The 26,502-nt window shown below is 41.1% G+C and overlaps 1 protein-coding gene across 7 annotated transcripts in view; it reads right to left on the bottom strand.

Moving 5' to 3' along the window:
• The window catches only part of CACNB2 (calcium voltage-gated channel auxiliary subunit beta 2), a 373,095-nt gene that overhangs the window by 146,515 nt on the left and 200,078 nt on the right, over nt 1-26,502 (bottom strand). Inside the window, exon 1 of one of the 7 annotated variants that reach the window (XM_032880878.1) lies at nt 9,304-9,361. The exons of the other annotated variants lie outside the window; for them this stretch is intronic. Within the exon in view, the coding sequence (XP_032736769.1) occupies nt 9,304-9,336 (33 nt within the window). The 5' untranslated portion in view covers nt 9,337-9,361. Of the gene's footprint in view, nt 1-9,303; nt 9,362-26,502 lie in introns of those variants that run through there. 7 annotated transcript variants of the gene reach the window in all.

A 26,502-nucleotide genomic window follows, 5' to 3' on the forward strand; every position in this document is an offset into this window, starting at 1 on the left:
GACATGGATGGAACTAGGGGGTATTATGCTAAACAAATGAGTCAATCAAAGAATGAAAATTATCATATGATCTCACTGATATGAGGAATTTGAGAAATAAGAAAAGATCATAAGGGGAGGGAGCAGAAATGAATCAAGATGAAATCAGAGAGAGAGACAAACCCTAAGAGACTCTTAATCTCAGGAAACGAACTAAGGGTTCCTGGGGGGGTAAGGGGGAGGGATGGGGAGGCTGGGTGATGGACACTGGGGGAGCATATGTGCTATGGTGAGTGCTATGAATTGTATAAGACTGATGATTCACAGACCTGTGCACTTGAAACAAATAATACATTATACGTTAATTTAAAAAAAAGAACATCACAAAGGCTGAGTTTATCTGGAAAATGGGAGGGAGGCAGCTCCTGGTGCATAAAGCTGTTGTGATGTAAGTAATCCTCGCCAAGCGAAGTACTCGGGAAAGTGCCATTTACCTCGACTTTGTGGTTCTGTGGTTGCACAGGATACAAAAGGCTAAGTAAACCATTTAGGACACCAAGCACTTTACAAAGAAAACCTACCTCAGTGACAAAGGAGGTCAACGAATTATTCAGTAACTCCTGAACTCTAACTAGTTTTATGTTGCCTCTGTTTCATTCTGAAGGCAGCTGTTCGCCTTTACTGTAAACCCAAGGAGACACTTCCTTTCCTACTAGGTCAGGATTAGTCCCTCAAGGCAATCTTGGGATTCCATTCCCCATCCAGCCAGTTCTACCTGGCACCTCTCCAGGCACTGACTTGCCCCTAAGCCCCTGTCTACCTTCCTGGAAGTCTGAAGGGACACCTCATCTCACTTATCTCTTGTCCTGCTCGGTCTGGTGACCTCAGCAATCCTTCCAACCTTGGAGACATCGCTCTATGTCGTAAATCTTTATAGTGGCATTTTCCTCTGGCACTCTTTATCCTTAGTCACTATCTCCCCCTGATAAGCCCGTAATTATTTATTTTTCTCTAAATCAAGGCAGGCACTACAACACAAATGAGCGTAGAGAAGGAAGCTGATTTATTCTTACCATCATTTCTGTTCCCTACACAAGTCTTCAAGATTTTCTCTCATATTTTGTTCTTTACCAGTAAACCTTAACTTTAGTTTGGAAATGTGATCCTCTCAAGGTTGCACATCAGTACCCATACAAGCGTGTCCCAATGACATGTGGGCTTCCAGAGATAGCTACTGGATAAACACTTTCCCAAAAGCAAATCCCATAACGATTGGGTTGACCATTCTAACACCTTATTCATTAAATAAAGACGAAACAAAAAAAAAAAAACACAACTGTGACAAAAAATCTGAAGGAACATACAGGTTAGCCCAAAGGCTCAAGAAAGCAAATGGAGAAACCAGGAGGCTGACCTCATGAGAGGAGCCACACAAGACAAGGAAGGGCTTGGATTCTGCAGTTGGCTTAGCCAGCGCTGAAATTCTGGTTCTACTGCTTAGCTGTGTGCTCTTAGGCACATTTTTACAATATTTTACAACTCCCTGAATCCCTGGGCACCTGGGTTGCTTAGCGTCTGCCTTCAGCTCAGGTCAGGATCCAGCCCTGGAGTCAAGATCCCTGCTCAGCAGGGAGTTGGCTCCTCCCCCCCCCCCTGCTCCCCCCCCCCCCCCCCCCCCCCGCACCAGGCTCTTCTTCACTCTCTCTCAAATAAATGAATAAAATCTTTTATAAAAATTAAAAAAAAAAACTTCCTGAATCACAGTTTCCTTATCTGTAAATTGTGGGTGGTAAAACAATTATTTTGAATGATTATTATATATAAATCATTTGATCTAGTGCCCGACATAAATATCCAATAAATAATAGCGGTTATCCTCGTCCTCTTCCACCTGTCAGCCTTGCACAGCCAGCTGCTAACCCTTCAGGAAGGCTGTTCTGCTTTGTTGGGGAGAAAGAGAAATCGGAATTAAGATACAAAAGTAGGAGCAGACACAAATCCACCTGGGTTTAGGGCGGGAGGAAGCACAGTAAGGGTTCTATAAACCTTGCTGAATGATGAACAAATAAGGATCCCCACAGACCATGAGAACCTTCACCAAGAAGGTTCTTTATGATCCCTCCTCAGCGCAGGGCAAAGTGAGGTCACTGGTCACTGAAGAGAAGTGATTTTGCTTCATAGCAAAGTTTTCTTCTTCTTCTTTTTTCCCCCCAAACGACGGCATCTAGGGAGCTTCCTGTACTACCAACAGTGAAAATCTCCAGGGAGAGGGGCTCATGTGTGTGCACAAGAGCCACAGGCTGAGCTGATGTTCTGATGACTGTGGCCTTGGGAGGGCATTCTGCAGCTCCCTCCCAACCGCCCCCGACCCCCAAGAAAGTAACAGAAGAGAGGGAACGTGGCCTCGTTGGTGAACTCGTCCATGCAGGAACTGTAACAAGATGGAGGCACCGAGGGGCTCTGGGTTTCTGATCTGCCAGCTGCACAAAACCAAATCAGAATTGGTATAGTTTTCACTGGGCAAAATTCCTTTTTGGGTCATCGTGACATGGGCTGAACAAAAGCCCAAATCCTCAGTCCCTAAGTGATCTCCCCTGATCTCCATCCCAGAAGTCCTGGGCAGTCAATACAAAGGCAACACCCTTAACGTGTCAGGTGGGCCTTTGGCCACCCAAGCCTCTGAAGATGGGGTTACTGTGATCACAGTGACTGATGTAGACCAGCTGTTGTGTACAAACTACTCTTCCAGGTGACTTATGCATAGATTAACTTAACCCTCCCAACCATCCCTAAGCCAAGTCCTACCACCCTCCCTGTTTTCCAGATGAGCTGAGAGTGCTGGTGACATCGCACAGCTACAAAGCGACAGAGCCAGGGGCGGAACTCCGGACACGTGGCTCCAGAGTTGATAACAACCAGCATGCTGTAAACCCGAGGTGTAAACCCAAGTGCAACTCCGAGGGGGTGAGCGGCCATAATCCCCAGTGGCACAGAGGCGGCAGAGGAGGAGAAGTCGGTCCTACTCTGGACAAGCCACCGAAACTTTTTTCCATATCTATACAATGGGGATAATAATATCAGACGACACACCCAGGGTGAGGATTCAACTTCTATACTGAGGATCGTCCCATCTTGTGGCTTCCAGCGCCTTCAGAAGCAACAGGGACCAGATTCATCAGAAAGTTTCACCCTCTCCCACTTCGTGCAAGGAAGTGAGAAAAGTCAATAAAGCTCTAAGTTCTGGGATCGCAATAGAAAACAATGGACAAAAGCCATCAATCAACATTCACTGAAGACCAATAACCAATATTTCTACAACTCCTACTATTCCAAGTACGTGAAATATATTAACTGATTTGGTTTTCACACGGACCTTACAAAGCGACTTGAGATTTAAAAAAAAAAATAAAAAAACAAGGGGTGCCTGGGTGGCTCCGTGGGTTAAGCCTCTGCCTTCGGCTCAGGTCATGATCTCAGGGTTCTGGGATCGAGCCCTGCATTGGGCTCTCTGCTCAGCGGGGAGCCTGCTTCACCCTCCCTCTCTGCCTGCCTCTCTGCCTACTTGTGATCTCTCTCTCTGTCAAATAAATAAATAAAATATTTTTTAAAAAATCAATAAAAAACAAGATACAGAGTTAAATAACTCACCCAAAGACACAAAACTAAGGAAGAAACAACTATGGCTAAAAAAAATATGAAAAAATATTTAACCTCACCGTAATAAAAAATACACAGATGTTTAAAAATGAGATTTTTTGCCTATCAAATTATTTTAACACTTTCTATTTTTATTTTTTGTTTATTTTTATTTTTTTAAATGAGATATAATTGACATATAACATTATATTAGTTTGAGGTGTATAAAAATGGTTTGATATATGCATGCACTTCATGTTATCAAATGGTCACTGTAATAAATCTAGTTTGCCTCCGTCACTGCACATAGTTGCAACTTGTTATCTTGTGATGAGAACTTTTAAGCTCCAGTCTTTTAAGAAACTTCCAAATATACAATATAGTATTGTGAATTATAGTCACCATGCTGTACATTACATCCCTGGGACTAATTCATCATATAACTGGATGTTGGTACCTTTTGACTAACTGCACCCATTTCGCCCACCTCCCACATGCAAGTGCAGTTATAGAGCATTTGTCTTTCTCTGACGGACTTATTTCAGTCAGCATACTGTCCTCAAGGGCTATCTGTGTTGTTGCAAATGGCAGGACTTCCCTTCTATGGCTGGATAATATTCCATCCCCGTCAAATTAACCATTTAAAAAATGATAGTCATTGGGACGCCTGGGTGGCTCAGTTGGTTAAGCAGCTGCCTTCGGCTCAGGTCATGATCCCAGCGTCCTGGGATCGATTCCCACATCGGGCTCCTTGCTCAGCAGGGAGCCTGCTTCTCCCTCTGCCTCTGCCTGCCTGTGCTCGCTTTCTCGCTCTCCCTCTCTCTGACAAATAAATAAATAAAATCTTAAAAAAAAATGATAGTCAATACTGCAGTGAAATGAACTCATACAATGCTGGTAGATGTCTAACGTAAGGCAACGTTTCTGAAAAGCAATTTGGAAAGGCATGCTACTCTCTTAAAAAGTATATATTCAGGAATTCTCTTTTCCAGAATCTATGTGAAGGAAATAAAGATGCCAAGAAATACGTACGAGAATGTTCCCACGGGCTGAAACACACATACATCGTCTATATGTACATGTGTGTATGTGTGTATACATATGTGCTTGTATGTATAAAACAATGTAAATATACGACAGGGGGAGAATGGCTCAATTACAAAAAGTACTTTGAAAATTATATTCTGTAAGCACAGACTACTTTTTCAGTGTCGAAAGAATGATGGGAATTTTAAGTAATGATGTGCTTTTCTTTCTAACCAGATGACAGCTCCCCCCACCACTTGGATTAGCTGCCTGATGAAGCACCATTAAGATGAAAACTTGTGACTAATAGTTTGAGCTCACCCTAGGTTCATTCTTTTTAAAACATAGAATTTGCTGAAAAGGAAATTCTGGCTATACTCCCAACATATCCCTCCCTGTTTTGCAACCGGGAGGGTAGAACCACACTTTCTGGTGGCTCCATCTAGGAGCTACAGAGAGAGGCAGAATTTTGGAGACATTGTATAGCATCTGGGGGCCTCCGGGCACTAGTGGGAGAGGACGAGAAAGGGGGAATTGGTGCCTGAGTGACTCAGTGGGTTAAGCCTCTGTCTTTGGCTCAGGTCGTGGTCTCGGGGTCCTGGGATCAAGCCCTGCATCAGGGTCTCAGCTCAGCGGGGAGCCTGCTTCTCCCTCTCTCTCTGTCTGCCTCTCTGCCTCCTTGTGATCTCTCTCTGTGTCAAATAAATAAATAAAATCTTAAAAAAAAAGTAAATCAGCAAGAAGCTGCAACCGTTCTCTTAGGTCTGCAGTGCAAGGATTCCTTCAGGGCTTAAAGAGGCTGGGTCACTGCTTCTCACCTTAATCCCAAAGATGTAACATGTGACCAAAAAGCCAATCACTGGGCTCAGACCCTCTTTTCTTGAAGACCAGCGGCCATCATTTGAGACTTTGCAAAGCCCATTTAAATGTGGAAGAAAGACAGAGTCTGCTATAGTCCGTGCGTCTCCTTTGAAATCAGGCACAACTTTCTGTAATATGAGTCAACAACAATCCTCTTGAGGGTCTACTGTGTGTATAAACACTTTGCTTACGTTACGTCACTTCATCTTTTTTTTTTTTTTAAAGATTTTGTTTATTTATTTATTTGACAGAGATCACAAGTAGGCAGAGAGGCAGGCAGAGAGAGAGGAGGAAGCAGGCTCCCTGCTGAGCAGAGAGCCCGATGTGGGGCTCTATCCCAGGACCCTGGGATCATGACCTGAGCCGAAGGCAGAGGCTTTAACCCACTGAGCCACCCAGGCGCCCCACGTCACTTCATCTTCACTACAGGGGGACGGGTCCTACTTCATCATCTCTCCCTTGCACAGGGGGAACCGAACCACAGACACAACGGTATGCCTCAAGTCGCTCACTGCCAACACACAGCAAAGCTGCGTTTCTACCTGTGCTCTGACCTCTAAGTGGATGCCCCTTCCCTCTCTTTGAATCGCAAGTCACTAACTTCTCTGAAATTAAAAAGTTAGAGGCTCACTCATCTCATCTAACCATCCAGTCTGCGTAAGAATGCCTGTGAGACTAGCTCTGCTAAATGACGATGAACACAGGATCCTCCTGGAGAGCTTGCTAAAACGAGGACTGTTGGTAGTATGTGTGAAGTGGGGCCTGAGATTCTGCATTTCTACCAAGCTCTGGGGTGATGCTGGAACTGCTGGTCCATGGAGCAAAACTCTGGTTAAAAGGAGTCCAGTAGAAGCTACCATGGACTATTTAAATTTAATTACATATTCAATTCTTACATTGCCTCGTTTCAAGAGCTCAACAGCTACATGTGGCTACCATATTGGACACCACAGATACAGACTATTTCATTCATCAGAAAAAGTTCTTCTGTCTAGGGCATGCCGAAAGCAAGATAGCTACTTCTAAGGGTGGGGAGTTGGCGGCCCATTTCCTAGTGAACTCTTATTAGCTTCTAAACTGAAAAGACACATACCTCCTCCCTTCTTACAACTTTCACTACTGGCCCCATTCCATACTCTTAACAAGACACGACAAGGAAATATACCTCCTTAAATATGGAAGTCCTCTCAAATGTAGCATGTTTTTACATGTTTCTTATTAAAAATAAGACCACTTCAATGATGATTCTTACCTTCCCCAAAAATTAAAATTTGGATATGGGTGTATTAGAAATATCAAATTTAGACTACTGTTACCTATACTATAGCAAAGTAAAGGATATTTCAGATAGTCAATAATAATGACAAAACTACAAAAAATATTAGTAACACAAATAGAATATTCGACTCACAGGAAGAAAAACAGAAAAAGGACTTTGGAGCTAAAAGAAATGGAAAATAATTTATTTTTTTATGTGCACATAACTGTTCTTTATGATACCAGTAAAATTAAGCAGATCTGGCTAGTTATAAAACCTAGAAGAATTACTAAAGTCAGTTTTCTTAAATAGTTATACAGGCCTCTTCTTATAAAACAAATACAAATCTAAGTACTCAATGAATATTTTAGTCTAGTTTTCAGACTTTTTCTTTTTTCTTTTTTATTTGTTTGTTTGGAGGGGGTGGAAGGGCAGAGGGAGAGGGAGAGAGAGATTCTTACCATGCCCAGCACAGAGCCAGCACAATCCCACAACCCTGAGATCGTGACCTGAAGCCAAAATCAAGAGTCAGACGTTTAACCAACTGAGCCACCCAGGTGCCCTGCAGATTTTTTAAAAAAAATTTTAATACTTAAACCCAGGAAAGTTTCCAAATTTGGTCTTGATAAGCAAAATGGCCTATATCAATAAAATGACAGTGATTTTAAATTAATAGCATGCTTCAAATCCTTTAAGTTCCTGTTGTCACACTTAGGGCAGCATTTTTAAAAAAGTATATGTATATAGTGACTCATACTGTAACTGTTTAACATGATTGCAGACTTTAAATATTTTTTCTTCATTATAGAACATATGGTTCCTTAAATTATGCAAAAAATGATAGAAATTATTCATGAAAAAAATTGGTTTCTGTGCATAACCATACCCAACAGGTGTGTATTTTAAACACACGGGGGCTAATTAATGAGTGTTTGTATTCCTAAAATACTCGTTGGGGTGTATTCTAAGAAATAATTTCTGTGTTCTCTTACATATTAAAAAGTAACAAAAACCTGGAACTCATTTTCAGGAGTGCTTTCCTAAAATGCTAACATCATTCCTCAAAATACTTTTTCTTCTTTGACAGCTTATGCTTGGGTGCAACCCTGAAATAGTTTGAAAATTCTGCATGAGCCACAAGCAGGGCAGACTGGAACAAGGGACAGGAAGGCTTACACGTTGCATGCGTTTCCGCACTATTCATTTTGTAGGAGTTTTAAGGGACTTATTCTGAAAACTTATAATTTTGCAACTTTAAATCCTGAGGAACATCTGAAGGGGGCCTATCCTGCTCATTAAATAATTTTGGCTCATCTTGACAGTGACCTGAGAGCATAGATCAAAAGACAAAAGAAGGTCTTAAAAAACACTGACCATATTAGAAAAAAACCATTCTGAAATGGATGGCAAAAACCTTCAGCTCTCCTTCTGGAATTGTATCTGTCATCGTGATCTTAGGCCAATGGTTGGAATAAAGGAATCAAATTAAATAGAAGACTGTGTGATTTCAACTTGCTATGTTTAAAGTAGAAATTTCAGTTGCTTTTCGGGAAATTTCTTTTCTTCTGGCTGCATGACAAGAAGTGAAATCATCTCATTCTGGGATGCCTACACACACCTAAAAAGGGAATTTGGTTTTTAGTGGAATATGACCAGAAAACTAAAATTCACTATTTAATGCAAGTTTATTTCTTCACAGTTAAGCTGTGGTATTATTTACTGAACACAGGGTTGATAAATCTTTCTGAAATCAGATCAAATTAGCATCACAATTCATCAAGTTATGAAGGAATCAGAAATGTAATTATTGAACTTGGCTCAAATTCAGTATTTCAAAGGAACATATGGCTTAAAATACCTTTTGACGTTTTCAAAACTGTGTCTATAATTCTTGAAGTTTAACTTCATTTTTTATTTGGATATGAGAAACACTAACTGTTCATAATGCACAATGTAGGGATTAATGTGAATTTTTACATATTTTACGGGTTGAGAACAATGTGGTACTCTCTCTATATAGTCTTAATTTAAATATTTTTTAATGTTTAAGGAATGCATTTAGTGTTTAAGGTTAAGAGTGACATTTTACTAATGGTTTACTATTTACAAATGATCTGAAGAGTATTTTATGACAATAAAAATTCTCAATTCGGTTACTTTGAATTTTACTTAACAGATATGATTTCATTGGTAAGTCAAGGATTTTTTGTTAAAGAATCTTAATTGCTGTCATTACACTATAGGGATTTTTTAAAACACATTTTCATAGACGTAAGGTACTGATAACCATTTCAAATCTAAGTTCAAGTACAAAAATAATCTCAAATACAACAAATAATAAAATTACTAAACATGTTTGATTTCAAATTTTGTTCTAAACTGTTTCTGCATTTGTGCTAGTCTTTCAGAAATGAGCGATTTGTTTGAAATTTCTGTGATACCAGGCACTTGAGAGGAAAGTTTAAAAACAGACTTGGAAATGGTTAAAAAAAAAAACTGATTAAAAATGCTAGACGTCAATGACTTTAAAAAGAGTTTCTTACCGCTTCAGAATGCTCACTGCCATCATCATACATGTTTCTTCTACGCCTCAAACTAGAGTCTCAGCATGGCCATCAACAAGTCCTTTTGCAGGAAGCTAAAGTGCGTTATCCTAGTGATTCTGTTTCCACAGCTGGGATATAGTGCTATTAGTTTCCCACGCTTGGCAATGCTCTTAAAATAGTCTCTCAGACACCGAAAGACAAAAAATGACTATTTGCAAGCACTTCAGGAAATGATGGTCTGGCAGACTGAGTGAAAATTCCACAACTGAACAAAATTGGTTTTTGATGTAGTATATTAATTGATTACTAAAAGCAAAACAGACCCAAGAAAATATTGGGTCAGGGAACAGTCATTCACTCTTTTGGTAAGTAGTTTTATCACCTGACCCACACCTAGACACAGAAAGCTCCTGGTTCTCAATGGAGGGCTAGCAAACATTATAGGAACTCAGGTAGACAGGGAAAAAACATACCGCTCATAATTCCTTTCCATTTATTGAAATAAGTAGAAAGATTTTCTAGGAATTTAAAGGGAATTCGAGCATTAGTTTGTGTAAAATTAAAAGACTGAGTAACTTATTGGATATGATATTTTAGCCAAATCAGCTAACATATTCTATCATTATTATTTCAATAATATACATGTATACATGTCCCTCTTGGTCTGCGTTTGTTTCAAATTGTGAATAATTCGTGTGGGAAGGTACACAAAGAAATCCATGAATGATTAATGCTACACTGGTCCTTAAATGAAAAATAATCTGTCTCTTTTGTTAACTTCAGGTGGTATATAAAAGAATGTCACATTGTTCTGTCTCAACATTATGACTCAAAGAAAATATTTCAACAAAACGCTTTATTTTCCCACAGTCTTTTAAAAAATGATAACAAAAATCTTGCCAAACATCCTTGTAGTACAAGGACAGGATTTCTGCCAAGGAAGCCGTGATGTTTTAATTAGAAATAATTTAACCAAATACTGGACAGGCTTAATTGGTTGTACAGATCAAAATACAGTAATGTAGCAAAAAAAGCTCAACCTTGAGTGGTGTTTGGGAGGAAAAAACAAAACAAGCACAAATGCAAACCATGTCCAAGCATCCAACTCACCTCATACTTGTAAATAATTGGTCATCAAAGAGTTTGTGAAATGAAGGAAGATGGAGATTTATGAAGACACCTCATAAAGCAGCTGGACCCCTCCTATTCGGATGAGAATCTCAAGGCCAGAGAGGTTAAATAACTTACCCAAAGTCAATCAGCTAGACTGCCTGCTGGGAACAAACTAACCCCCAGATAATGTCCTCAGCTAAACTCTATGACAGGACACACAATACATCGGAGAGCAAAAGTACAAAGAAACAAGAGTGGGCTGAGTTCTGGAAACCGTCTTAACTATCAACTCCATCAGTCATTAACCTTGAGATCAAGGGCAATTCACGTAGGGCCTCTGGACACTTGCTCTCATTCTTAAACCAAGTGGACAAGATTGGAAAAACTGCCACCTCTCCTTCGACCTCTACCTTTCCAAAACTGTGCATATGAATAAGATAGCCCTCTGCTTAAAACGTTACCGTAAACAAACAAAAACAGAATTTGTATAGACTTCTGGATTTTAGGAGAACTCTTCAATTTCCTGTAATGGTGAACCCTATTATGCACACTAAGAGGAAAGAAAGCTAAAGAATAATGGAGAAAGAAATACTGCGTGGGAAATGGGACTTTGGCATAGAGAGGGAAATCAGGAAAGAAGATAAAAGCAAGTATAGTAAATTATATAGTGACACATGGGAGAAAGCTGCAGGTCCCAGGTAATACTCTGAGAACAGGCAGGGGAAAAAGGAATAGGCTGAAGATGTTGAAAAAAAGACAAGAGTAGACCAGAAAAATGAACTGCATTGAAGGCCACATTATTTTAAAAGGCATTCACCAATGTAACCGCCATATTAATATTTTTACCGTAGTTTATGACATGGAATGTACTACCTGCATATTAGTTTGTTCTAAAACCAGACCAATTTAATTGGTATTATTATCCTTACGATTCTACAAGAAAACAAAACTGGTATTCAGAGATGTTCGGCACCGTGGACAAAGCCAGAGAGCTCCTAAGAGTGCACAAGACAACGGACCCTCCAGCTCAAATGCACACGTTTCTCAAGCACATCACGCTGCCTGTCTAGTCACAGCTTTAAAAAAAAAAGGGGGGGTGCTATTAAACACTGTGTGATTAGTAACTTCCTGGACCAGGAGACAGAAGGGAAAATGAGTAACTCATAAACTCGTACCTCACCTTCAGAGCATACAATCTTTTAAGATGTGAGGCGGATATTGTCACCAAGTAACTAGCAAGACAAATAGTAAACAGATCCCAGGATCAGAGGATGGGCCTCCATGGGCAACACAGGAGACTCCCCAAAAGAACAGGATTTGAACCAGGCCTGAGAAGAAAACTGGGGGGTCACTGGGTACAAGACATTCTCAACTGAAGACAGACAGTAGCCAATCAATCAATCAATCAGTTAATCAATCAAAGTTTGTATGGGAACCACAGGCATTATGTCTGCAAAGGCAAGCCTGAGCCCCCCATCCTGGTGAGAGCCTTGAATTCCAGGTTGACTTTGAAATTTATCCTATAAATAATAAGGAGCCACCCAAGATTATAAAACAGCGGCTTGAAATGTTAACGTCTCTACTTAGGAAGGATTTCCTAAGTAAGCAGAAAGATTTCTGCTTTTCTAGGAAAAATGGCCTATGAAGCAGAAAGGCCAGAGAGGGGTGGGGGAGAGAACTTTATGAATCTGAAAGACAGAGGAGACAGCAGATCAAAGGTGGTCAACTCAGACAAGCAGCCTTCCTCACTGGCAAAACCACTGAGCACATAGTTTATGAACTGGTTTAACGAGGATCTCGCTTCAGAACCTACTCTCATTTTCTACAGCAGTATTTGCTAATGGACCTTATTTTTTATGGACTTTAAAATCAATTACTTCACAGGTAATTACTTTTATTTATTTACTTGTATGTTAAATTTAACTTTAAGGGGTGTGTATCTGGCTCAGTTGGAAGAGCACGTGACTCTTGATCTCAGGGTTTTTTTTTTATTTTTTTTTTAAGATTTTATTTATTTATTTGACAGAGAGAGATCACAAGTAGACAGGGAGGCAGGCAGAGAGAGAGAGAGAGAGAGAGAGAGGGAAGCAGGCTCCCTGCCGAGCAGAGAGCCCGACGCGGGACTCGATCCCAGGACCCTGAGACCATGACCTGAGCCAAAGGCAGCGGCCCAACCCACTGAGCCACCCAGGCGCCCCGATCTCAGGGTTTTGAGTTTGAGCCCCATGCTGGGTGCAGCAATTACTTAAATAAATAAATAAAACTTTAAAGAACTTCAAGATCTTTTCTCCTATTAACTTCCAAATATATATATAGTAAAATTTTTTTCAAGATTTATTTATTAACTTTAGAGAGAGAGCGAGTGCAAGTAGGGGTAGAGGCCGAGGGAGAGCGTCTCCATCAGCCTCCCTGCCGAGTGCAGAGCCTGATGCCTCATGGGGGTCTTGAACTTATGACCTCAAGATCATAACCGAAGGTGAAATTAAAAGTCTGACACTCAACATACTAAGTCACTCAGGTGTCCCTGTATGACAGTATTATTAATTACAGTCACTATGCTATACATTACATCCCAGGACTTACTTATTTTATAACTGGAAGTTTGTGCCTTTTGACCCCCCTCCAACCATTTCTTCACCTATTTAAGAAAGTAGATCTTAAAGTTTCTCTTTACAAGAAAAAAAATTTTAACTATGTGTGGTGATAGATTTTAACTAAACCCTACTGTCATAATTTTATAATATATAATCATTAAATTGTACACAAGAAACTGATATAATGTTATATGTTAGTTATATCTCAAAAAATTTTTTAAAGATTTTATTTATTCATTTGACAGACAGAGATCACAAGTAGGCAGAGAGGCAGGCAGAGAGAGAGGAGGAAGCAGGTTCCCCGCTGAGCAGAGAGCCTGATGCGGGGCTCGATCCCAGGACCCTGAGAACATGACCTGAGCTGAAGGCAGAGGCTTTAACCCACTGAGCCACCCAGGCGCCCCTCAATTTTTTTTTTTTTAAAGAATTTTTAATCAATTCACCTAAGGCTACTTCTGTGTTAAAATTTCTAAAAGTACTACAGTACTCAAATAATCACTTTAAAAAAAGCAATATGAAACAAGACATAGTAATCACACAACATAAAGAAAGTTGGATAAAACTAGTAACATTTCTATGAATTTTACAAGTATTTACTGCTACTCACAAAACATTGGGAAGAAAAAGTCTTCAGATAAACATCTCTTAAGTAGTTATAACTAAAACAAAAATATCCACAGTGCTAATTTGGCCATTAGTGTTTTGAAATGCAAATTAAGTTGGAAATGCTTTTTAAGAAGTATGGTTAAGAAGTCTTTAAAAGAAAGATGACTAAAAAGAACAGTACTTTCACATACGGAGAGAGAGCACAAGCTCACGAGAATAGGGTATTTGTTTGATGAGTTGCTGCCTTCCTAGGTCCTAGAACAGCAACCTAGCCCCCAGAGTCGTGCTCAGTGCACTTTTTTTTTTTTTAGATTTTATTTATTTATTTGACAGACAGAGATCACAAGTAGGCAGAGAGGCAGGCAGAGAGAGGGAGAAGCAGGCTCCCTGCTGAGCAGAGAGCCCGATGAGGGGCTCAATTCCAGGACCCTGGGATCATAACCCAAGCCCAAGGCAGAGGCTTTAACCCACCGAGCCACCCAGGCGCCCTCAGTGCACACTTTTTAACTGAATGGATGAACATGTTTCCCTGTTTCCATGCATTCCCATTCATTCATTCACTCCTTAAATATTTGTCATGCACTGCTATGATATAAATAATTGGCTAGATATTGAGGCTTCCAGGGTCAATAAGGCAAACACAGGTCCTGCACTAGAGGAGCTTGTAGCCTAGACCGGTGGTTCCAAAAAGGTATTCCAGAAATTTGCTGCAGAATTTCTGGTTGTCTCAACAATTGTGGGACATTACAGGCTGCCCGTGGGCAGTGGCCAGGGATATAAATGTCCTACATCGTGCACAAACGTTCTCGTGTAATAACAAAGTGGGTGTGTGCACCCCTCATGCCCTTGGTCTTGCTGGAATGCATGCAGGTGAAAAATCTGTTTATAAAATGATCCGAACCCAGACTCTAACCCTATTAAGCGTATAAGCACAAAGCATTTTTGTAGAGATGTCAAACGTACTGAGTTGTCTACAAATGAAAGTAGTGCGTGAATCAACAGAAGATTGTACTTTGTGTGGAACTTTATGAAGAATTGTGAAGTACTGTCTCCAGTAGCCACCCACCTGTGCCCCACACCACTGTCGACCAGCATTGACATCTGTCCCACCCACGGTACCTGCAGACAGGGGCAGACACCTGACTCCTTCATCGCGTCTTCCAGGGTGGTCATACCTGCGCCATCGGAAACTGAAATACACATGACTGAAGAATAAGCAAATTACTTCCTGAGGTTTTACATTATGTGTGAGTCGTTCACGTTAAGGTCGACTTTCATTTCAGGATCACGAAGGAGACCCGCGGAAGTATTTGTAAAAGAAACCGAGTCTGCTAGAAATGGGACCTGCCGTTCCAGACAAGAAGGAAGCCAGATAATTGCGTTTGGAGGAAGCAAATAAACTCAGTCCCGGGACAGAGACAAATGGGAGGAACCACTTCATAGAGGGCAGTCAGCAAAAACCTTTCTGAAGAATTACGCTTTAATTGAAAGCTTACAAATAAGAGGAAGGGACAGAAAGAACATTTCTAAGAAAAAAGAACAGCAGGTGCAAAGCCGTGAGGTTGGAAAGAACTTGGCTTATTGGAGAAATTGGGGGAAAAAAAAAATCAGTGATGATGAAGTACGGCAGGTCAAGGGACGTGATGCTGCTGGTGATGGTGGGAATCTTGGGGCTGCCCTAAACGGGTAGGGCGCGGGGCAGATGCTGGACTGGCCGGGCTGTATGGACGAATCAGTCTTCAGGGTGGAGGGAGAAAAGCTGGGTAGAGGTCTAGACTACGGTGGCCCCAGTGGGGTTCCCAGAGCTCTGGCCCATCAAGTAGAGAAGGTGCGTAAGAAGCATCAGAGGTTGCACGGGGTGAGACATCTGGTCTCCTAGGATCTACAGCCCCAGTGCACCAGGAGCGTCCCTGTGAAAACCTTCTAGAAAAGTGCTTTGTTTGTTTGTTTGTTTCTTTTTTTTTTTTTAAAGAGAGAGAGCACAAGCAGGGGGGAACAGCAGGCAGAGGGGGAAGCAGGCTCCCCGCTGAGCAAGGAGTCTGATGTAGGACTCGATCCCAGGATCCTGGGATCATGACCTGAACCGAAGGCAGATGCTTAACCGACTGAGCCACTCAGGTATCCCTGTGTTGTTTGTTCTTCATATTTTACCTGCTAGTTAGTTCCTTCAGACACTACGAACAACAAAGAAAAAGTGAGATCAGACACGGAGAGCCTAAGCAGCTGAGCTCCTACCAGATACCTCTTTGATTCTAAGTGGAGCTCTTGGCTTTAGCAGGAGCTCTGCTGCAGCATAAAACGAAATAAAAGGAAGGCGACATTTATTCGAGAGGTATAATCATTCGTGTGATATCATTCATCACCTTGAGAAGAAATCACATGTAAAATCAACACCAAATGGTTAGTTATATATGGAAATCCTCGTTTAAAAAATTTTTTTTTTAATATGACTTTTCTAACTAGGTTCATACCTTTGTAGATAGGAACAGCTACAGGTAAGATTTACAGAACATAAGCTCTTTATCTATCATCCAAAAATCTAGAAAGCTCCAACAGCAAGAGGCAGTGGAAATATTGAAGCCCCCTGAAACACGCTGTTTACATCTTCCCTTCAGAAGTGACTCCTGAAGAAAGAAACCACGCGTTGTTCCAAGGGTGTGTTATATTTTGATTCTCTGAATCCTGCCAATCCCATGTGTAGGATATGTAGATAATGAACCTATTTTCAGATTCAAAGGCCGCTATCTCTTACTGTTTGCTCTGCCTTCCTTCTCCTAAGTCTCCCCATTCCTCTGCTATTAGGCCTTTGGCTCCAAGGTGTCTGGAGATACAATTTGCAAAACAAACAAGACACAAAAACAAGATGAAACACAGAATCGGGCTTTCTTGGCAGCCTAGACCCTCAGCAGCACCTGATGCAGTTGCCTACTCTGTGACGTCACTCAGCTCCCCTCAGGCCCCATGGTGACTGTGTGGGCATGGGCCACCTGCTTCCTCTCCCCAGCACTCTTCCGGCAGCGTTCGGACCTTTTTAAGGGCAGAGCAAGGCAGCGGAGGGGTAGGTGGAATGGAGGGTGCACTGGGGGTTAGGACCAGGCACAACAAGAAGGTCTTGGAATTGTACCAAGGAGACTGTTCCCAAGATTGGTCGGGTGGTAGGCAAGCAAAGGCTCAGGTCAGGAGGAAAAAGACATGTCAGTCCTTAACACACGCTTGTCAAATGGTTAATCCCTTATCATCACAGGGCGCTTCACTATTTTCAAGACTTACACAAAGATTATATTTGATCCTCGAGGCCCCTATAGGGCTCATGTCATGATTGCTCGATTGGAAAAATAAGGAAATGGACTCTCAGAGACACTGGGTGATGTGTTCAATGTCACCCATCTACTTAAAGCCTATTCCAGCTTTTTAAAGAAACATCCATTCCATTTTGACACCAATCAAGTACTCATCAGGCTATGAGCCACTCGCTGGTATTAAGAAATACCAAGAGTTTTCAAAACATGAACCAGAATTCTTAAGAGTTTGACCAAGGTCTAGAACGATTTATTGTTTGTACTAGAAATAAGACTTTGCTCATAATATTTCATTGTAACATCTTTGGGCAAAGACATAGATAATGGATATTGTCGGAGTTAATAGACTAAACAGATCTTTTAGGATAAGTAGGGTTAATACAAAGATCTCAACTGCCAGAGGGCAGCCTATGGAATTTTTTTTTAAGGGAAATAAAGCTGGAAATCTAAACTCATACTCTCAAACTAGATGCCAGTGAATAAGAAATGTCAATAGTTCGTTAATCCCCAGAGCATTATATTCTCTCTTTTTCCCTTCAATTAGTTTCAGATGTCTTTGCAGGTCATTTTACTTTGATGTGTACCTTACACTAAATCAACACAGATCAGTCCACTGTAAAGAAAAGGAACGCTTACACACTTAGTTTATATCATCAAATCAGTGAACTGAAAACAGTTGAGAGGAGTCATGCCCCTAAGAAAGATTTTTCCAAGGACATAAAAATACAGATTTCATCCAGAGTCATACATTTTAAAATTCCGATTCTAATTTGAAAACTTAAGATCATCCAGAATTAAAACTGAAGTCATATTATTGTTTAAGAACGGTATCTCTTAGAAAAAAAAAATTATAAGACGATTTTTATCTCTCATGATCCTCTAACTGAACAGATCCCATTTTCCTGCTCCCAAATATAACATTTCCTGAATAAGAAAAACAATTTATAATTTTACTACAGATAACATGGGCTTGAAATTCAAAATATGCCCCCATATACTCGTAGATACAAATTTATATATTCACTCATTTGCTCAGAAGATGAGAACACCCAAAACACTAATAATTTCAAGTTGTGCTGGATATTTTATATAAAATGTTCTCCCTTAAAAACAATGATGAAATGCCATGAAGAAATTTTTTTTTTCAGGATTACTTATAACATAGTTCTCCGGGGCGCCTGGGTGGTTCAGTGGGTTAAAGCCTCTGCCTTCGACTCAGGTCATGATCCCAGGGTCCTGGGATCGAGCCCTGCATCGGGCTCTCTGCTCAGTGGGGAGCCTGCTTCCTCCTCTCCTCTGCCTGCCTCTCTGCCTACTTGTGATCTCTCTCTCTCTGTCAAATAAATAAATAAAATCTTTAAAAAAAAATAGTTCTCCAACTAAACAAACCCATGTATCCTCCTGTCATTTGTATAACAATTGAGGATAGATTATTGAAAAATGACACATCTAAGGGAGAGCAACTCTTCCAAAGCCACCAGCAGACAGTAAAACAAAGTGAGTAAGAGTTCTTATAACTGGAACTCTCGGAATGCTTTTAAGCAATGTACTTACTTATCATTCCCCTTTTCTGGCTACTCTTCTCTTTTCACAATTTATCAATCCCACGGCTCTCTACTTCAGTACACTTGCATGATAACGTTAGGCACTGACCAAATTCCTTAGCCTAAGAACATTCGTGCAGTGGTGACACGGGCTATCTTGCGATAAAGCAATTATGTTCTCTGGTGTTGTAAGAATGAGCAGCACCAGATGCCATGTTTCCCCCAGCTTCACAGAGGAGCCCGGTAATGAGACAGGATATGTAAAAGGGCATCTCAATTCATGCAACCTGAAAGAAAACATGAATACCAAATAAGGAGACATTATCTCTCTGAAGGGGAAGAATGAAGTCTAATGAGACGGACTTGGGTGTTAAAGTGGACTTTTAGGCAGAAGACGTCATTGGTGGATGAGGCCAGTCGCACCTTGTTCGTCTCAGACGCTTCAGAGAATGCATAGGAAACAAGCAGACCTGTCGAAATATCATCTGTCCGAGACCTGCGCGCTGGTCAAAAGTCCTTATTAGGAAAAACTGAACCACCCTCGAGAAAGCAGCAAGATGACAGAGGATTTGAAATTTGGCACGTCTATATTTGTGTTTTAAGTGTCATAATTATTTTCCTTAGGTTTGCAAAGACTGTCAGCATTTCGACTTACTGAGTTGATGAACTAATCTTCAAAAAGCTCTGAATAAGACTTAACTTTGAAAGAAACACAAGCATGGACTCTTAAATTATGTTTAAAAGTTTCCTAATTCCGTAATTAAGAACTTGATTTGATTCATTGTGTTGGCCTATTATTTTGTTTCCTTTGTTCCAGATTAAGGGCAGAGAGGAAGTTATGCAAATATACTGGGTTGAAAATGATTTCTCTCAGCTGGTACAGGCCAGCTGGTTTCCCCTGGTAAAAAGAAAAAGGTAGAAAGTGGGAATGTTGGAATCGCATGTGTTCCTGACAAGATTTTGAAAGACACTGAAATTTCTGGATATCCGGAGTATCTTTAGGTTCATCATTTCACCCAGTGGAAAAACAGAGGCAGAAGGACGTAAAGAGGCAATAATCACCAGAATCAGCAAAAGATGTCTTAGCCCAGTTCCCCAACCACCTTGTTCCTTGTTTCGTGTAACTTAATTTATTCCAGAATTGTCTTCCAATCTGCAATTCACCAGGATGATGGGATAGAGGATATACGTGGTCCAAAGCATTTAAGTGCAAAACAAACATCTCAAAACAAAGCAACATACCCCAAAATAAACAAACTGACAACAACAACACCACCAACAAAAACCTTAGTGAAATCTGGTTATAAAGACAGATTCCAGAAAAAAAAAAAAAGTAAAAAAAAAATGGGATAAACATAGTCTTTACGAAAATATCTTTACTTGGCTTTACATACATTCCCTGTAGGAATGAGTCTGCTCTTGTTTTTCTGAAAAGTAGCTGGGACATAATGATAAGGAAAAAACAACTTTTTTTTTTTCCTTATGGATTATTCTGGAAGATTAAAAAAAACCCATTGAAATGAAAGTGATTCATTTAGAGAGGGTTAAAATGATTTTAAAGCACGAGTTAATTTTGAGAACAAATGGTGGTAGCAGGCGTAGTGGGTGATTTTCATGAACTCTAAGGGAGGAGCGTGGGGCTGGTCTGCAGAAGGTCTGGGGTGCCCAGCTGACTCCTGGAGGGCTGGCGGGCAGCCTCACCTGTTGCTGCTACACATTCAGGGCTCAGACGTCCAGGAGGAGCCTCATGAACCCATGCCCCCATTCCCTAAAGAAATCTGCAGTGGGGGCCTAGGCGATAAAGAGCACAGTTAGCAGCAGACCTGCACCAGCAGGTCTGTGTGTGCATGTGGGAAGCTGCCCCCTGACTGGCATTCCCTGTTTCTGCCGCTGGTATCTGTGTAGCCCTCGGCTTGACACCTTTCTGGCTGTGCTCAGATGCCTCATCTGGAGAGATGGTCATGGGTCCACCTCCCTGGGTTACTGTGAGGATTAAATAATACATACACAGCATATGGCCTCATTCAACATACACGCTTACTACAAGCTTCTTTGTAAATTGCATTTTATTTATTTATTCATTCATTCATTCATTCATTCTGGAGAGATAGAGCGCTTGAGCAAGGGAAGGGTCAGAGGGAAAGGGAAAAAGAGAATCCCAAGCAGCCTCTGCCATGCCAAGTGGGGGAGCAGGAGGTGGGGTTCCATTCCCCGACCCCAAGATCATGCCCTGAGCCAAAACCGAGAGTCAGAGGCCCAACTGACTGAGCCACCCAGGCGCCCCTTTAATTGCATCTTAAAAACTGTGGTAAAATAGAGAAACATAAAATTTACCATTTTAGTTATTTTGAAGTACACAGTTCCGTGGCACTAAGTACATTCCCATTGTTGGGACGCCTGGGTGGCTCAGTTGTTAAGCTTCTGCCTTCAGCTCAGGTCATGATCCTAGGGTCCTGGGATCCAGCCCCACATCGGGCTCCCTGCTCGGCGGGAAGCCTGCTTCTCCCTCTCATTCCCCCTGCTTGTGTGCACTCTATTGCTGTGTCTCTCTGTCAAATAAGTAAATAAAATCTTGGAAAAAAAAAAAAGTAGATTCACATTATTGTGCAACCATCAACTTTATCCATCTCCAGAACTTTCCATCATCCCAGACTGAAGCCTTGTCCCCATGAAACACACTTCTCCATTTCCTCCCCCTCCCCCCAGCTCCCAGCAACCACCATTCTACCCTCTGGCTCTGGCAGTCGGCCTGCTGCAGGTCCCTCATGTTAGGTGGAATGTGCATAGATCCGCCATCTTGCTGCAGGCTTACTTCACTTAGCATAATGCCTCCATTTTAATGGCATTATGAGTTCTAGGTTTATGCTGTGAGAATGAAAAGCAGCCCCAGAGAAGGCAGGCCTCTCACTCAGCTGTAGAAATTAAACAAACACACACCCTTTTTTTTTTTTTTTAACCCAAAAGCAGATACTGCCTCGGCAACGGGGACCCTTTATTATTCGCACAAACAATCCCTCATTAGATAAGGTAGCTTTATTAACCAGGAGCCCAGAAACCACTGTTCTTTGGGGCTCTCTTTAAACAATCTTCAACGTCTCTACCAATTAGCTGTTCCGGCTCCAGCATTACGTTTCTCAACAGTTACACAGAAGCAGTCACATGACAGTTCTCATGGGAACCCTGAGTCCTGTCGTGACTTCTACAATGGCCTTTGGATTCCTAACTTTCATAGGATACACAGAGAAGAGAAGCAGGTTGGAGAGCTCTTTAAGCTCTCAACTTTTCCTGAGCTCAAACTCAGCCTCATTAGCCGTCTTAGATCTTCATAGAGAAAGACACAGGTAAGTCAACTTGATCACATTCAAGAGACGGTGCACAGACCTATCCTTTCCCTACTGTTACACTGAACTGAATTCCACAACTTCCGCACTGTCAACTGATCTTTTACCCTGGGGATGCTCTAAGTATTTATTCTGTCTATGGTAGAGAGATTCGTGGTTCTTTATGTCCCAGTATCTGCACAGGTGCATACATCTTTTTTTTTTTTTTAATCTCGTTAACACTATCTGAATAAATGGTAAGATCCTCAATGATAGAGATCTCATTTAATTTCATCTGGGTAGCACTCAACGCATATCATGTGTAGGTGATTAGTATTTCTGGCAATATCGTGAAGTTACTTCTTTTTCATGTGGTTATATTTGAGTGCATGTGCAGAGGCTTTTTCAAAAACACCCAAACATCAATTAGCATTAATTATTCAGTCTACCATGAAAGTCCACTGTAAAAGCTTTGGAGGCAGAGCTGTGAATGACTCACAGAACCCATCTATGTGGCACTTAGCTTTGAAGATTTCCAAGCATGTGTTTTTATTGAACATTAAACGTTATTAAAGGAAGTCATGAAAATGGTCATAAACCTGGACCCAGCAAGGCGGAACCTCAGGTTCATCAGGTTTTATGCTACGATAACACCTGTGTTGATGCCAAGACAAGAGAGACCCCAAAAAAGAAAAGAAAGAGAAAGGAAAAGGAGAAAAAAAATGTGTGTGGGGGGTACGATGTGAGGTTAAATTACTGGATTTTATACATATTGATATCAAAGGTACGGTCTTCAAGCAATCCCTAGGGCTTCAGAGGGAAGACCAAACTAGAAACAGCTATACTGATGTTTTAAGTACTTTTTGTAAGCCCCCACCCCCACCCCATGGACCTTTACAACCTCCAATATGGAGGAATGCAGAGAGAATTATTACTCTCATTTCGTAGGTGAGAAAACACACCTAGAGATCTTAATAGACTTTCTTCCAAATGAAGACACAAGAGCTAAAACCAAGAAAAAAAATCTTTTTCTTCTCCTTTCAGTGCAGTGAGCTCTGTTCATCTAATCATGTTCCCAAATCCTGCTGTGTTCTCTCCAATCAAGGCCATTTTCTGCAGTCTTTGAGGAACTGAGAAGATGAGGAGGCCCAGGATGGTTCAAACCAGACTCTGAAAAGAGGGCATCTGTAGCAGAGCGCGTGGAACCTTCAGGTGTGGCAGACCTATATTATGTGTTGGTGGCACAGACAAGGATCTTGGGTATATCAGGGGTCAGATTTTTCTTTTTTCTGATACCTAGAATGCTTCTAACCAAAACAATGTCTTATATAATTGGACCAAGGTTTAAAGACAATTAAGTACTGTTTGTAAAGTTAATAAATAACATTAAAGTCCAAATGACAGCAGTTTCCTTGCCAAGAAAGAGTATAGAAAGTTCTAGTTCTCCAACTCTATGGGAAGATTTGGAGAGACTGCATGCCCTGGAATGGTGTCTTAAGGGGGAGCTCCATGGGAAATTCTAAGGGTATAGGGCTATTTCTGAGCCCTGACAGCCCTGAATCAACAACCTGATGACCTGTTCCTCGATGGTGCAAAATCTAGGAACCTAAAGCCAAGACAGAATACACTTCTCATAATAACTACAGCTTGAGTCAGATGTGGTCTCCACGTTATTTTGTGGAGAGTCATTCTCTCTCTGCACAAAGTCAGATAGATATCTAAACAAATTTGAAGCTTTTCTTTTCACTTTCCAAAATTAAGGCTTGACCTTTTTGACTAGTGTAGAGTTGATTTTAATCAAACCCAATATGCTATTGTCTCACACTATTGTACTCTTTAGTGATACCAGTGGGGTGATGCAATCTAAATGTAGGATCAGTTTGTACAAAAGGAAATATATTGATGGCTGGGACTGCGCAGGGGAAAACACTGTCTAATAGTTTATTCTGTAATTCTACTAATATATAACAAATAAAAATAACATTCGAATCTAAACCCCAGGAAACCTAATAAAATATTTACACACAGATCCAAAGAATATACAAATATTCAGTGAAATACTCACCTTTGCGAGAAGTCTACTGAATAGAAATGAAGACATTGTGCCATTTTTTATGTTTTCAAGTAGTTATTAATACTTAATGTGGGGTGTATTGGTATGATGTTAGTATAGTATTCACATTATGTTGGCATGGGCAACTGGTAAAATCATTTTGAAAAGAGATATGGAGGGGCACCTGGGTGGCTCAGAGGGTTAAGCCTCTGCCTTTGGCTCGGGTCATGATCTCAGGGTCCTGGGATGGAGCCCTGCATCGGGCTCTCTGCTCAGCAGGGAGCCTGCTTCTCCCTCTCTCTCTCTGCCTGCCTCTCTGCCTACTTGTGATCTATCTCTGTCAAATAAATAAATAAAATATTTAAAAAAAAGAGATATGGAGAGCAAAGCCAGAGACATAAGAACATTCAAACCCACTCACTATATGAATTCCATATCTGAGACTTTATCTCAAGGAAGTTATTTAACAGAGCCAAAAACCAGATGCTCAAAATTTGTTATTACAGATTGATTTATCTATAAAAACAAAAGTATAAAATGCATGATAATTCCAAGAAATAAATGACCATCGTATTTAGACAAACTATGGCAAATCCACACACTACTGTATCAGGCTGTGATTTAAAAAGTGACCTCAAAACACAGCTGAAGGAAAAGGCAGAATCCAGAAGAGTTTGTACACTGTGGTTACAACCATAATATGTAAGCTCATGGAAAACGACTGGGATATAACTTGCCAGAACAAAAATATTTGACCCAAAGAGATGAGATGGTGGTATTCCCTATACATACACATTTCCTTTAACACTTCTTATATTTTTATTTATTTTACAGAGAGAGAGAGAGAGTGTGCGTGCACATGCACATGAGTAGGGGTGGGGGTTAGAAGGGCTGAAACTGAGGGAGAAAGATTCTCAAGCAGATTCCCCACTGAGCTCGGAGTCAGCCTTAGGGCTGGATCTCAGGACCCCATGATCACAAACTAATCCAAAATCAAGAGTTGGATGCCCAACCAACTGAGCCACCCAGGAGCTCCATAATACGTTATATTTTTAATACGAATCACTCTTTTGGGAAAGATTATTTATTTATTTATTTGACAGAAAGAGAGAGACCGCACAAGCAGGGGGAGGGGGTGAGGGAGAAGCAGGCCTCCTGCTGAGCAGGGAGCCCAACACAGGTCTCGATCCCAGGACCTGAGCCGAAAGGCAGACGCTTAACAACAGAGCCACCCAGGTGTCTCAGTACTAATCACTTTTTTAAAAAAAGATTTTATTTATGTATTTGAGAGAGAGATCACAAGTAGGCATAGAGAGAGAGCGGGAAGCAGGCTCCCCGCTGAGCAGAGACCCCCCCCCCCCCAATGCAGGGCTCGATCCCAGGACACTGGGATCATGACCTGAGCCAAAGGCAGAGGCTTTAACCCACTGAGCCACCCAGGCGCTCCAGTACTAATCACTTTTAATTAGTGACTTTGATGTGTAAAGTTCTCTTTCAAGTTTTTTCAATTTTAACAAAAACACTTGAGCAATTCTCTGTCGGGATTGTGCAAAATTATCTTTTTCTATGAACAGACTGTTTTGTGGGGCTAGGTGAAATCCCACATTCTGACATCTCCAGGTAATAAAGCCAGCATCCCTGCGATGATCCTTTAAAGCAGCTCCATGTATGGATGTTAGCCACAAGGGCTTTATTTATAACATTCTGGTTCCATTTAAGTGCAATTTATCCCTGAAAAATGATGCAGAAATCTGTAGCCTTAGACCATTTATTTGTTTTATGACATATAGGAGTTGAAGGAGAGCAGAACAGTCCACCTCCAAAAATTCCAAAGTGGAATAAAAATTATTTTGACTTGAAGTTACTTAATAAACAGTTGGGGCAGAACAAATACTTTGACCCTCCTTTGTCCCCCCAGAAAGCAGGTAACAAATCCCCCACCTGAACACACTCTGTTTACCAGGAGGGGGAAGGCACCCTTATGGCTAGAGATAGGGAATTGGAGGCCTTGTTACCTCTTCACTGATTTGCCCAAACCTCTTTCTTTGCCAATTCTTCACAAACTTATTGTTTCTTGGCCTAAAAGCCATTAACACCTGTCTGCTTTGGTCACTTTGAGTCTCATATTTTTATGGACTCCCATATATATGAAATTAAATTTGCTTTTCTCCTGTTAATCTTCTTTTCATTGAATTATTAGACCAGCCAAAGAACCCAGAAGGGAGAAAGGGAAATTTTCCTCCAACACAGGTTTGGTGCCCAAACTGGGGTTCTCTCCGGTCTGGATATCGCTAGCTCCAAGACCCCTGTGGCTGCAGAATTCTGGACCTCCTGACAAGAGCCAGCAGAAAGTAAGAAGTCCTACCATGTCAGTCTCCCAGGTCACTGCCTACAAGCTTTATTGGGAGTAGCGAGAGTTCTCTTCTTTTCAAAAAATTTAGATTAGCAGAAGAAAAATGAAAGTTTCCTAGTTCCTCTCTGGGAAGGTTTATCATGGGTACCCTTGTTTTCTATGGATTCCTTAGAAATGGGCATTATTTTCTTTTGTCTCTGTCTTTTGTGTCATCTGGAATAAAGAGGAAAACCAGAGGGGAGAATGCAGGCCTGGGTCTTTTAAGCTTGCTGTTTGAGCTGGCCTCACCAACCAGTATGCTGATGGTTCTCGCC

The sequence above is a fragment of the Lontra canadensis genome, unplaced genomic scaffold (assembly GCF_010015895.1).
Source record: "Lontra canadensis isolate GAN:19392208 unplaced genomic scaffold, GSC_riverotter_1.0 scaffold72, whole genome shotgun sequence".
NCBI classification, from domain to species: Eukaryota; Metazoa; Chordata; class Mammalia; order Carnivora; family Mustelidae; genus Lontra; species Lontra canadensis.